The 12,634-nt window shown below is 43.8% G+C and overlaps 1 protein-coding gene and 1 long non-coding RNA gene across 5 annotated transcripts in view; one reads left to right on the top strand and one right to left on the bottom strand.

The window, feature by feature from the left end:
* The first annotated feature begins 2,046 nt into the window (after nucleotides 1–2,046).
* UBP1 (upstream binding protein 1) overlaps nucleotides 2,047–12,634 on the top strand; it is a 40,014-nt gene continuing 29,426 nt past the window's right edge. The window contains exon 1 of one of the 4 annotated variants that reach the window (XM_068203153.1): nucleotides 2,047–2,135. In XM_068203153.1, coding sequence (XP_068059254.1) covers nucleotides 2,062–2,135 — 74 coding nt within the window. In that variant the 5' untranslated portion in view covers nucleotides 2,047–2,061. Of the gene's footprint in view, nucleotides 2,136–6,224; nucleotides 6,874–12,634 lie in introns of those variants that run through there. The other 3 variants (XM_068203148.1, XM_068203142.1, XM_068203160.1) reach the window with 3 other exon arrangements.
* Nucleotides 3,151–5,866, bottom strand: LOC137481455 (uncharacterized). Its single transcript, XR_011003502.1, has 2 exons — nucleotides 4,598–5,866; nucleotides 3,151–4,115 (listed from the first exon to the last, which is right to left on the bottom strand). It is a non-coding gene; the product is annotated as an uncharacterized lncRNA (long non-coding RNA).

Here is a 12,634-nt window from a genome sequence, read left to right as displayed (position 1 = left end):
CTGCACCAAAGATCAATCTGTGTACACAAGCAGATCTGTGTCATAACAGCCCTCCTCGAGGTACTTATGTGGCACTTGGAGGAGAATAATCTCTCAGAATCACAAAGGCAGTAATCCCAATTCTTGTCTGCTTTCCTGGGCAGCATCGCCTGTGGATGTTTGTTTCTCATCCTACACAGGCAGTTCCTTTACTATTATTCTGTATTATTATATGTTTGGGAGATGATGCTGCCTCTTTACTCCACTCTGGTGAGACCCAACCTGGAGAGCTGCATCCAGCTCTGTGTTCCCCAGCACAGGAAGGACATGGACCTGGTAGAGTGAGTCCAGAGGAGACAAGAACATGATTAGAGGGATGGAACAGCTCTCCTGCAAGGAAAGGCTGAGAGAATTGGGTTTGTTCAATCTGGAAAAAAGATGGCTTAAGGGTTACCTTATTGCAGCCTTCCAGTACCTGAAGGGAGCCCGCAAGAGAGAGACATTTGAATATGTAGTGACAGGACAAGGGAGAATGGATTTAAACTGAGAGTAAGTTTAGATTAGATATTAGAGAGATATTCTTTGCTATGAGAGTAGTGAGACGCTGGAACAGGTTGCTTAGAGAAATTGTGGCTGCCTCATTCCTGGAGGTTTTCAAGATCAGGTTGTATGGGACTTTGAACAACCTGGTCCAGTGAAAGGTGTCCCTGCCCATGGCAGGGGGGTTGGAACTACATGATCTCTGAGATCCCTTCCAACCCAAGCCATTCTATGATTCGGGTCTTTGTTTTTTTTTTTTTTTTTTTTTTTTTGCATTGTTTGATGTTAAGTGAATAGAGTAAATTAAGGGAGAATAGTCTGAGATGCTATTAAAAAATCCCCAACCAATTATGTTTATTTGAAGCTTTTTTGGCTGCCACATATTATTATAATTTTAATATTAAATAAATTCCTTTTTGTTTCCCAGAATCTTGCTCTCTGATATTCTGATTTTTGTAGCTTGTGTGTTGCCACAATATTATAATACCTTTTGAAAGTATCTTTTTATAGAATGAGCTAGTATTAAAAAAAAACACCAAACAAAAATAACAAAGCCACCAATGAACTACTACTTTTTGTCAGTAATCCTTCCTATTTCAAGCAGAATGGATGCCCTCTGCAGGTAACTATTTTCAGATGAGGATTTTGGATGTGTGCCTCCTATTATTTCTGAGTGTCAAGGTCTTTGCAGGCTCAACCTGTACTATTTTATGTGTTTTAAAATTGATACTGCAATCCTGGCTGCAAATTCCAGCAAACAAATGGTACTGAGTGCATCAAGCAGCTGGTTTGCATCTGAATATGATTTTTCCCTAAAGTGTGTGTGTGAGGAGTGGTGTTGGGTTGGTGTTGGAGTAAATATTTTTCCTGCAATTTGACAGTGTTTTCATTGTTGGGTTGGGGTTTTTCTTTAATCTTGTTTCACGGCAAGAAAGTAACTATAAAGTTGCAGTCTGCCTGCCACCAGAATGAAATGAACAGCAAAAAGGCTGCAGTCTAAACACTGCTGAGAAGGCAGCTTTCTCCCTTAGAGAGGTCTTTGTGTATTCCACCTTTTCTCATTTTCTCTGCATTCAGTCATGCCGATGCAGGGTACCGTGTTCAAGGTGTCTCTGGACTGTGTGAAGAGGGAGCTGGGTGCCTCTCTGAGGCCAAGTGCAATGAAACAGCTCTTTCTTTGGCTCTGTAACAAAGGGCTTGCTTGGTGACACTCTAGGACAGTGTTGGGGGACAGAAGGAGAGAAACAGGGATGCTGAGCTGCACTTATGTCACACTGGTAATGGAAAAGCCCTGCAGCTGGGCAGCAGCAGGAGCACAGCGAGTCTGGGAAGCAGAAAATCATGTGGGGAGCAGCCAAAGCCATCAGCTGCCTGCCTCTTCTGGAGGGAGGGACAACTTGTTGGCAGCAGCTGAATGTAAAGGTCTGAGAGCAACCCAACTGCAAGTGTAATCTGAATTTACATATTTGTTTTCTCTTTCCTATCTCCCATCACTGCAGCGACCATCTCTTAGCTGAACACAATGCTTCACCTCACCCCAAAATGCTTTTTTGGCACAGCCAGCCTGAACATTATCACCACCACCAGTATGCTGCCAGTAACAACAGCTACCTGCGGTAAGTGAGGAATGGGGGTGACTTTTAATCATAATAATAATAGTAATTATTATTATTATGCTATAACACACAAAAATGCAGACTGTATGTGCAATCTTTGCTAATCCATGAGTTGAAGCCTTCAAATAGAGTTGGTGATTTGAAAGTAATTGGAGCAGTAGAGTCAAGGTTTACTTTGCTGTAGCCCTACAAGTTTCACAAGCCATGTCACTGTACGTGCATGCCGCTAATAGTGTTAGGAATGTTTTGCTACTTAATATGATATTCACAGATGTGTTTGGTTTGGTTGGTTGGATTTTTTTAATTACATTTGCAGTCTGTAAATAAAACTACTTATATGAAATAATACAGACCTAGAAATACCTTGATGTTTCCTATCTACTTTGATTATTTGCTGGAGCTCAGTTGATCTGCAGAACCAGGGTTTTGGGCTGCTTGTCTTATCAGTGCAGGCTAAATGCTTTGCATTGAAATTCTCATGCAATGTACAGCTTATTGCATCAGCATAATCCTGTGAGCTACAAACCTACTTCACCTCTGCATGATTGAAATATTATTTGTGTACAGTATTCAAATTTTCTTATAATTAAAAATGATTGTGCTTTGACAAGACCTAGGCTCATAGATTCCAGATAATCTTGATGTTAATTAAGTTTCAATTTCTAATGTGGTTCACTCTTTGTATTAAACTTTAGCTTATTACTTTTTGGCTAAATACAATGTACATAAACATGACAGTGTTTAATAATTTATCTTGATGTGGCTCTTTCTATATTGGTAGCCTTACAACCATTGCTGCACCACAGCATTACTCGTTCTCCTGCAGAATTGTTGAGTAGCATGTTTTTATTAGAAATGTGTTAAGTTTTGGATTTAAAAAAAAAACCAACCAAAAATAAACCCAAATGAATTGAGGCTGTATTTGGGTTCCAAAGTATGAAACTAATGAAACTGCAGTGGAGTTTCTCAGTACAAAGGTGAGAGTGATTGGAATTTAGATTGGCTAACACAAATAGACAGCAAACACAGCAATGCTTCTATTGACTCAAGCAATAAAGCAGAAATGAAGGACGGGTGCTCGAGTTCCCCGACGCAACCTTGTTTACAAGTGACATGCACGGCTCCAGCACAAACGGAAGCAAGCCACAAGGGAAAGTGAGGGTGTCCACTCCCTCCTCCAGTCTTCCCTTCTTCAGCCTCTGTTCAGCCATGAGGATGCTGGTCCCCTCTCAGGGTCTGTTTTCACCATGTCCTTGCCTTTCCTTTCCTCGCCTTTGCTCCCTATATTTGCTTCTATTTTCCTACCCTTATCTAAAAATCTGCCATTTGAGTCCCTCTGAAGTTGCTCTTCCCACACACTTTTGAGCAGCTGCCTTTAGGTTTGGATGGCAGCCTGCATTTGTGTTTTGGTATTGAAATACAGCGTAGGGGGGACCCTTCCATCAATTATGGGCTGTATATAGGAGCTGATCTCTAATGAAATTGCCCCTCAAGGCCGACTACCTTGAGGAGAAAGAACACAAACCAGTTCAGGCACGAGGCTTCAGTCTGGTCTTAATCATTGAGTAGCTTGGCTCTAGCCTCAGTTCATCTTTAGTGAAACACCACACCTCAGTCCCACATCTGGACATCAGTAAGATTGATAAAGAAGCAATTAACCTTGGGGGAGGATGCCAGCCAGGAATAGTGATAAGCAGATGGAGAAAGGAATGTCCCAGGATCCCCACATCCCAGCAGAACTGTACTTGGAATGCTTTTTTTGCAGATACATTAGCAAAATCAGACTTCCACTGCCTGCACTTTCTCTCCATCATATCATGTCTCCAATTCCAGTCACTGGGTCTGCAGAAGTAGAATGACAGGGCCACAGGCAGTGTCATCTCTGACAGGTTAGACTTGTGGATCTGGCCTGCTCAGAAGCAATTTGTGTGCACTGCTGATCCTCAGCTGAGGATCTGAGAATGGCACTGATCAAGGAACCTGCCCCAAAGAAACACATCACAAGCCTGTACTTTAAAAACAGCAAAAACCAAACAACGCACACCTCTACAGAAAACTTGTTGTGAATGAACCAGGGATACAAATAATGCTAAAGAAAAAATACCTTCCCTTTAATATTCACATTTTAACAGAAAAGGGTCATTTTGTGTCCTAAAATAGGTAAAGAAAACATCTTCAGAAATACTAGCTGTCACTTTGTTTATCACAGACAAGCTACACCCAGCTTTTAAAGACTGAAATGCAAGAGGATGGGTTTCACTGCATACCCTCAGAAGTGCTTGGAATTTATGTCACAAGAAAACAATTCCCAATATAAAAATCACCAATTTATGATCTCGTAACTGCTATGTAGCTATGTTAGCATAGGTCTAGTAAGCAGAGAAACCAGTTTTGCTATGCATAAATCATACTGTATGTGGCCTCTCTGGTCTTTCCCACAAATGTTCTTTTGTAAAACTTACAAAAATGGGGTTTCAGGTTATTTCTGCTGCTTGGGTATTGTTGCCATCTTGTCAGGCTTAAAAGAGAAACCTTGCCAGTGGTATTTTCAATTCTTCTCACTAAAAGCTGTAACATGGTAGCTAGTGCCTATATTAGTGGCTTGTCTATGAGCCCTTGCCTTCTTAATAAATTTCACTTTTTCTAAGCTTCCCCTCATATACAGATGAACTGTTCATCTCTGCCCAGACAGGCAGAGAACTCTTAGAGCAATTACAGCAAGAAAAACACCAGGATTTTTTTTTTGAGAAGATGGCAGTCATTTTAACTTACAAACTGCCTTTAAAGATCATAAATCATGGTCTGTGTACCTCTCTTTATCTTTGAGGATGCTATATGCACATTTTGAACAACAGCTAGTATTCTGTTAACCATTAATTAACTTAGGGCCTTCCTGCCTTTATCTTTTGCAAAACTTGTGCAATTGTACTAAAAGCATGTTACTATAGGATCAAAATACATTTTACAGTCTTAATACTGTTCTATAGTTTGTTCTCCAGACCTAACACTTTAATTAAATGTCTCATAAAATTTTATAAGTATTCTCTGAATTGTTAAATATTAAGGGAATTTTTTTGAGAGTAGAGAGGGGCCCTCATCAGTATCCATCACTATCTGAAGGGAGAGTGTCAAGAGGACAGAGCCAGGCTCTTGGTGGAGCCAAGCAATAGGGTGAGAGAGGCAGTGGGCAGGAACTGATGCACAGCAAATTCCACCTGAATATGAGGAAGAACTTCTTCACTGTGTGGGTGACCAAGCACTGGAACAGATTGCCCAGAGAGTCTGTGCAGTCTCCCTCATTGCAGATATTCAGGAACCATCTGGATGCAATCCTGTGCCGTGTGCTCCAGGGCGACCCTGCCTAAGCAGTGAAGTTGGATGGACGACCCAGCATGGCCCCTTCCACCCTGACCCTTGTGTTCCTCGAGGATCCCTTCCAACTCAGAATATTCAGTGATTCTGTGGGGTTTGGGTGTTTTTCTGGGAAGGCTCCTCGGTATTCTCCGGGAAAAGCGACCATGCAACCGTTTGGGTTGGGAACGGGCCTTAAAGCTTATGTCGTTCCAGGCTCCCCAGCCATGGGAAGGGACACCTTACACCGAACCCGGCTGCTCAGGGCAGCCACCGCGCGGGAGGTCACTGTGGAGCGAACGGGGCCTGCGCGGCCCGGCGTGGGCGCAGGCAGCCGCCATTCCCGGCGGCCCGCGGGACCCGCCGCCGCTGCCCGCTGCCCTCCTCCGCCTCCGGCCGCCGCCGCTGCCCGCTCCCCCCTCCGCCTCCGGCCGCCGCCGCTGCCCGCTCCCCCCTCCGCCTCCGGCCGCCGCCGCTGCCCGCTCCCCCCTCCGCCTCCGGCCGCCGCCGCTTCCGGGGCGCGCTCCCGCCATGCCGCGGGCCTGGGGAGGAGCGCAGGAATCGCTCGCGCCCGTCACGCTGACGTCACCTGGCGTGAGGAAGTGCCTCCTCATTGGCCGGTGTTCCCCCCTCACCCCTCCGCGCCTGCCCCTGATTGGCCCAACCGGCGGAGCCCAGCCAATCGGCGGCGGCGGTCGCGGGCAGGCACCGCCCCGGCAGGGGCTCGGGGGTGGAAGCCGCCGCCATGTTGTCGTGAGCGGTGGCAGCGGCGCTGCGGGACGCGGCGGGCGCGGGCCCCCGGGGCGGCCGTGACCTCCGGCGGCGGTGGCGGCTCCTCCCCGGCGGGCGCTCGTGGTGCTGCTGCTGCTGCCGCCGCAGCCTCCTCCCGGCGAATGATGCGGCGGGAGGCGCCGCTGGGCTGGGTTGGAGCTCGGGCGGCGGCAGAAGCGGCGGCGGCGGCGCTGGGCAGTGTCCGGTCGGTGGAGGAGGAGGCGGCGGCCGCCCGGTCCCCAGCGCCCCGCGGCGGCCGGGCGGGCGCAGGATGCTGAGAGCGACCCCGCGCCCTGGTCGCGCCGCGAGGAAAGGACCCCCCCGGGGCTGAGCGCGGAGTCGCCCCTGTCCCCCCGCCCCGCACGTGCTTTTTTCCCCCCTCTCCCCCTGTCTCCTCCAGCCCCCTCTCCTGCCCGGCACCGCCTCCCCGGCGGCCCCGGTGCCGAGCGGCTCCGCCCCGTCCGGCTCCTCCCGCGGCGGGAGCGCGGCGGGGCCGGCGGAACATGGCGTGGGTGCTGAAGATGGATGAAGTGATCGAGTCCGGGCTGGTGCACGACTTCGACGCCAGCCTCTCGGGCATCGGGCAGGAGCTGGGAGCCGGTGCCTATAGCATGAGGTAACTCGCCCCGCAGCTCTTCCCCGGCGCTGGGCGCCGCGTCCCCGCCGGCCTCCTCGGGCCGCGCAGCCCTGCCCGTGCCGCTGGGCAGGCTGAGGCTGCGCGGGAAGGAGCCGGAGTTTCTCCCTTTTCCCCCTCTTTTTTTTTTTTTTTTTTTTTTTTTTTTTTTTTTTTTTTTCCCTCTCCTTTTTTCTAATTCCGAAATCTTTTCCCGAGGCGTGGGCACGTGCCGGAGGGGATTCCGCCCTGCCCTCCCGTGCTGCTGGCAGGTGGCCGCTCGGGAAGGGCGGGCAGCTGCCTGCGCTGGGGTGCTGTTCCCTTTATATGCGAAATCCCTGTCCTAAAGCTGACATTTCGCTGTCCCTTCGGGGTGTAACTGGACCCCACATTCCAAACTGCGGTCATCTTACACTCGACGAATGTAGTTCTTGTTCGTGATAAACAATAGGTGTTTCCTGCCAGGTTTAAAAATGTTCTTTCTCGACCAGGTAAACGTTGTAGTTAACAGAGCGGTAGTATGGCTGTACTTTATTCAGTACTTATTCTGTATTTGTGTAGTGATGGGTTTTTTTCTATGTAGTGTGTCTTTAATGATGGGTTTTTTTTTTTTCTTGCTGTGTAGCTAGCTCTTTGTTCGTAGGAAACTTGGCGGTTTCCTTACCTTTTGATTGTTTTCCAGGTTTTACAAAGTTAGTGTTTAAGTAGCGTTTGGATGTGCCTTTTCGGAACTAAGTTAAATCTGTACTTGTTTGAGTAAATTTTAGCTTGCTCATGGGCAGAATGTGTGGATTCCTGAGTGACGACTTAGTGTGAAAAAGAGAAACTGTTTTGGAGACAACGACAGACATTTTAAGTCCAAGGTTTTCGACATGGTTTGTCAGTGTTTGTGTTTTGTCTGGAGAAGTAAAACACTTGAGTTTGATAATTTTGATGGCCTAGCCTTTATAAAAGGCACGTTCTCTCAGGGAAAACTGAAACTTGCAGGCGACCACAAGCTTTATCTATTATGTATACTTTAAGGCAGTACTTCCCAGGGAAAATGTTAGGAAGTGCAGTGTCTTTGCTGGAAGTTACAGAAAAGGGCTTCTGCTGGGCAGCATTGAGGACCGTTCTGATAGTATTTGGTATTGTGAGTTCAGTGGGTTTATGGTGGGACATGTATTTGATGGGGGTTTTGTTCTGTGTGGGGTTTGGTTGATTGGTTTGTTTTTTGTTGTTTTGGTTTTGTTGTTTTTTTTTTTTTTAATTAAAATAGCCTTGAGAACTTGCCAGGTCAGAGAACAAAGTGATTAATTTGTCTTGATGAGAATATTCTTGATTTTATATTCAGCTTGTCTGGATTTTATCTCACTTCTGTCCCGTTTCTGTCTTCACAAACCTTCAGATATTCGTCCAGTGAAGTGGTGTGCCAGTTTTTGTGGGCAGCTGTGTGGTTGTTGCCTAGATGGGTTCTAAGTGCAGGCACCAATAGAAAATGCATGTGCTCATGTTCAAGAACTGCTCTTCTCTATTTTGATTCAGTTCTTTCTAGGATCTCTTATGATTAGAAGTTCTGCATTTTGACTGTTAAGTTTTTTTATATTTTCCTGTATTTTCATAACTTCGTTTCTCATCCCAGTAATGCACACACTTCAGTTTCTAGAAAGAATTACCATCCTTACTGTTGTGGGATAGATTGTTTTTTCTGGTCTTGGTGGGTGGCTTTTTGTTACATATTAGGACATTACATACATATTTTGTTACATATTAGGACATTTTGAACTACCACAGAAGGAGTTGTAGCCATTAAAAACAGCACCAAAAAAGTAATATTGTATAAGCAAAGCTGTATATTAGCCTTGAATCTTGTTACACACTTCATCTGTAGAGTAATTTTGGAAAACATCCAAAGTAGAAGTAGTATCTGTAACTTAAGTCATGGACCCCATAGTTAAAGGGATCACCTAATTGCCATTAGTGTTTGTTGGATTCAGAGTGATTCTCAGCATGTATTTAAATTATTCTGTGTATTGGTTAAATGATGATTTCATAATTTCAGAGAAATTATGGCCCGCTAAGTGATGTGAGAGGGGAAAACCAAGAGAAGTGGCCAAGCATGAACAGGAGAGATACTGCTCTGTCACTGTTCACTGTGCCAGTATAAGTTAATTACTTGTCACTTTATTACAGAAAAAAAGAAGAAAATTAAATATTGCTTGGAGGAGAGTCCTGGGACAACTCCTCAAGGTATATGCCCCCTTGATTTTGTTACAAAGATCTGCATGTAATTCTTTTAACTGTCTGGGTTGTATATAAAGGAGTTGATACTTCCTGGAGTTGATAACTCAGTGCTCTTAGACAGAATATATAGCATTACTCCTGTGTTTATTCTTCCTGAGAAAGTCGCACATGTTCATTGATCATCAATCCATTGTGGGATTTTTGTTAGAAGGCAGCTAAGTGCCTCCTAAATTCCCCTGCAGATTGACACAGTTTAAAATAGTTTTTGAAATTTCCTCAAAACCCTGTTTTTTTGTGGTTGCTGTTCTAGCACCTTCTCATGCAATAAGAAACTGCCTATAATCACAAAATCAAATTCGATCGATAATAACAGTTGTCAGATGTGTCAAATAACACCTGTACCAAAACCTATATAAAAACATTGTACCCTTCAGTAAGGGGTCAGTGAGTTTTGAGTTAATTTAAGGGAGTTAATGTTAATTTCTGTTGATAATGGCACCCATCATGTTTTTTTATGAAACCCTCATAATATCCGTTGTAACACAACAGTAGTTGAGTACATTTGAGGACCACTTATGGTTGCTATGAACTGCAAAAAAATGGAGGCTATTTAAAGGCAAGTTTCAAAGAACTGCCTGTCATATTTCTAGCAGAATTCCATTTTTCATCAATGAATTATTTGATTATTGAATCAATATTCATTGGGTTAATTGAGCATTAATACACAATTATCTTAGTGACTATATTTTTATGCGTAATTTGAAAGCTTCGTACATGGATTTATTTAAATGCTTGCAGTTCCAGTGGCGTTTGTAGTGGTACAATTCAAGCCTGTCATAGGGAACCTGATAATTATTTTCAGAAATAGCTGTTTTGGTATATATTTGTAGGTTAAAACCTGAAGTTCATCAAACTAAATTAAAAAATGACACTTGGTTCTGAAATGGAGAAGTCTCTACAAAAGACTGTATGAAAATACATCCATACAGTCCTTAATTTTTGGAGAATTAAGTCACTTTGACTCTGCTGCATCTCCCAAACACATAAGTGTCTTTGGAGAACGCAGCTGTCTGCTGCCTTGGTTGAAAAGAGGGAAGCCTAATGCAGTCTTCAGTCTTGTCTCCTTACTGTGGTGTGGAGAGCCTTGGCTGTCAGGGGACTTGGTGTACCACCTCTCGAGCACAGTTCAGGCTGAAGTAACCCTGAGATGGTCAGGCAGGAATTGAGGGAACACTGTCTTACAACTTAGAGCTCTCTTTTCAGGAGGAGAAGGGGAGAGCGTTCTCTTCTAATAGCTTTTGGGTCCCTGACAGCCTTTTTTGGCTTCTGATGAACATTATTGGGTTGTGACAGTTACTGTCTTAATTTCATAGTTGCTGTGCAAAATCAAAAAAGAGTTATCTCATTCAGGCCTTGGTTTTTGCTGCTGTTACATTATGACAGACAAACTGCTGTTTATGTTTCCCCTAATGTCTCCCACTCTTTTGAGACTCTACTGGTGGTTATATTGTATTTTTGAAAGAGGAATGTTTGCTGATGGTATCCTGATTTTTTTTTCTTTCCTTCTTTTTTAGATGTACAAAGTGCTTTCTGTAGAATACATTTTAAAGCTTCTGTTTTAGTGGTCTGTTCTATTTTTTATGCATTGCACTGTAGAAAAAATTAATTTTCACTCACATATGGACTCTAAAATAAAATGTCAGGTACTGATTAGAATTGGAGCTGGATTCTTCATGCAAGCACAGAAATAAGTAAATACCTGTGAGGAAATAAGCATTTGAAGGAAAAGTGTATCCATAAACCTAAGCCTCCTTGCTTTGTTATCACAGATAAAACATGTTGAAAGATAAACCTCATGTTCTAGATCGTTGACATTGCCTTGGGTTTGAGTTGTTTTCTTCCAAGTTGATTATGTGAATACATTACAAAAAGTCAGGGGCCAGTTTAATTTTTAAGGAAAAGACTTCAAAGTGCAGAACTATCTTCTCAGTTCCCCTGTCGCCTCTCATGTTGGATGGACATAGCAGATTGAGAGCAGGGTAGCAGGTCTGTCTTCATGTGCTCTTCAGGCATTCTCCTATGTAGGAGCCATCTGTACCAGAGCCTGCTGCCAGTGAGAGTGTCTGCCTGACCTCCCTGTGTCAGAGGAGTGGATTTGTCATGGTGAACTTTCTTACTTCTTTTCCTTGGTAGGAATGACAAAGGTTTTGTTGTTGGCATTTTCTTCTTTCTTTGGTGGTTTCTTGTATTTTGTGCCAGCCTCCCCTTAAATTGAAGCCTTTCTCCATCTGAGTTTCTGTGGGATTCCCAGGAACAGAATTACATTTGCACCTGTTTCTTCTATGTTGGATTTCTTGGACAGCTGCTGCAGAGAAGGTTGTTTCCCAGAAATTAATTCCAGGAGTCTTTCCCCCCGTCAAACTTGCTTTTGTGGACATAGGGGAAGTGTTAGGAAGTACCAGGTCTCCCATTGCCTTACATTTTCCTATGGCTTGCTCATACCTCTGAACAGTTCAGAGCTTGACCTTGAGATCTTAACTCTTAATTCAAAGACTGCTTGAGAAAAATTTTTATTAAAGGTATTTGTCCTCATAAAAACCATGCTTTAAAGTTTCAAAAGGCCTTTTCAAAAGGCCTGTTCAAAAGGCCTTGGGATGCTTTAGTACTCACACCCAAAAGTATACAATCCAGAAGATAGATAAGGCAGATGATTGATGGAACATCAGTTTGAATTTTGTTGACATAGTAGTTCCTGTTCTTGTAAGGACAGGAAATTCTTCATTATTTTTTGGACCCTATTATTTTGACCCTATTATTATTAGGGAGGGGTTTTTTGTATGTGTGTGTTAGGTTTTTTTTAAAACACTTTGGACAATGTGTGGAAAGAAGGTTTTAAATTTTTAAGGAAGGTGATTTTGAAGGCTTACAAACACAATTCACAAGCATGAGGGGATAAATCACATTTTTCTTGGTCTTTTTGTACTATCTCATCTAGGGTACATGACATAGGACAGCTTCTCACATGTGGTGCATCCCACTGGATGCTTTAGTTCAAGTGGTAACATTCACCTTGCTTCCTCTTCTAAGCCTTCCTGCTTTTGTATGGTGATATTTCATGTATGCATCTCTGTAGCATAAGTAGCTAAGACTTGTGTTGGAGGATAGGTTTCCTGCCTGTATTTGGGGTGTAATGAAGACTGTTTCTGTTGGGTTTTTTCTCGGTAAATTTTCCTCCTCCCTATAGGAAAAAATGCCTTTCATTTGAATGCTTTAGATAACACATGCTGAGGAGCTGAGATAAGACTTTTCTTACTAGAGGTAAGTTTCAAAAACTTGATCTCAGAGTTCCTTCCATCAGGAGGGTAAACCCTGCTAGATGGACTTTCTCAAATGAGATCAGAAAATATAACAAAAGATGCTACTTCCAAAGGTTACTACTTGCCCATACATCAGCTTGCTTGTGGTTCTAAAGTTCACTTAAATGAGACAAGTGAAATGAGTCTTTACTTCACAAGATCAAAAGTTAATAATGGCAAAAAAG

This window comes from Anomalospiza imberbis, chromosome 1 (assembly GCF_031753505.1).
Source record: "Anomalospiza imberbis isolate Cuckoo-Finch-1a 21T00152 chromosome 1, ASM3175350v1, whole genome shotgun sequence".
NCBI lineage: Eukaryota > Metazoa > Chordata > Aves > Passeriformes > Viduidae > Anomalospiza > Anomalospiza imberbis.
The sequence above is the reverse complement of the archived record's forward strand: the minus strand, read 5'-3'. Positions and strand labels throughout refer to the sequence as shown.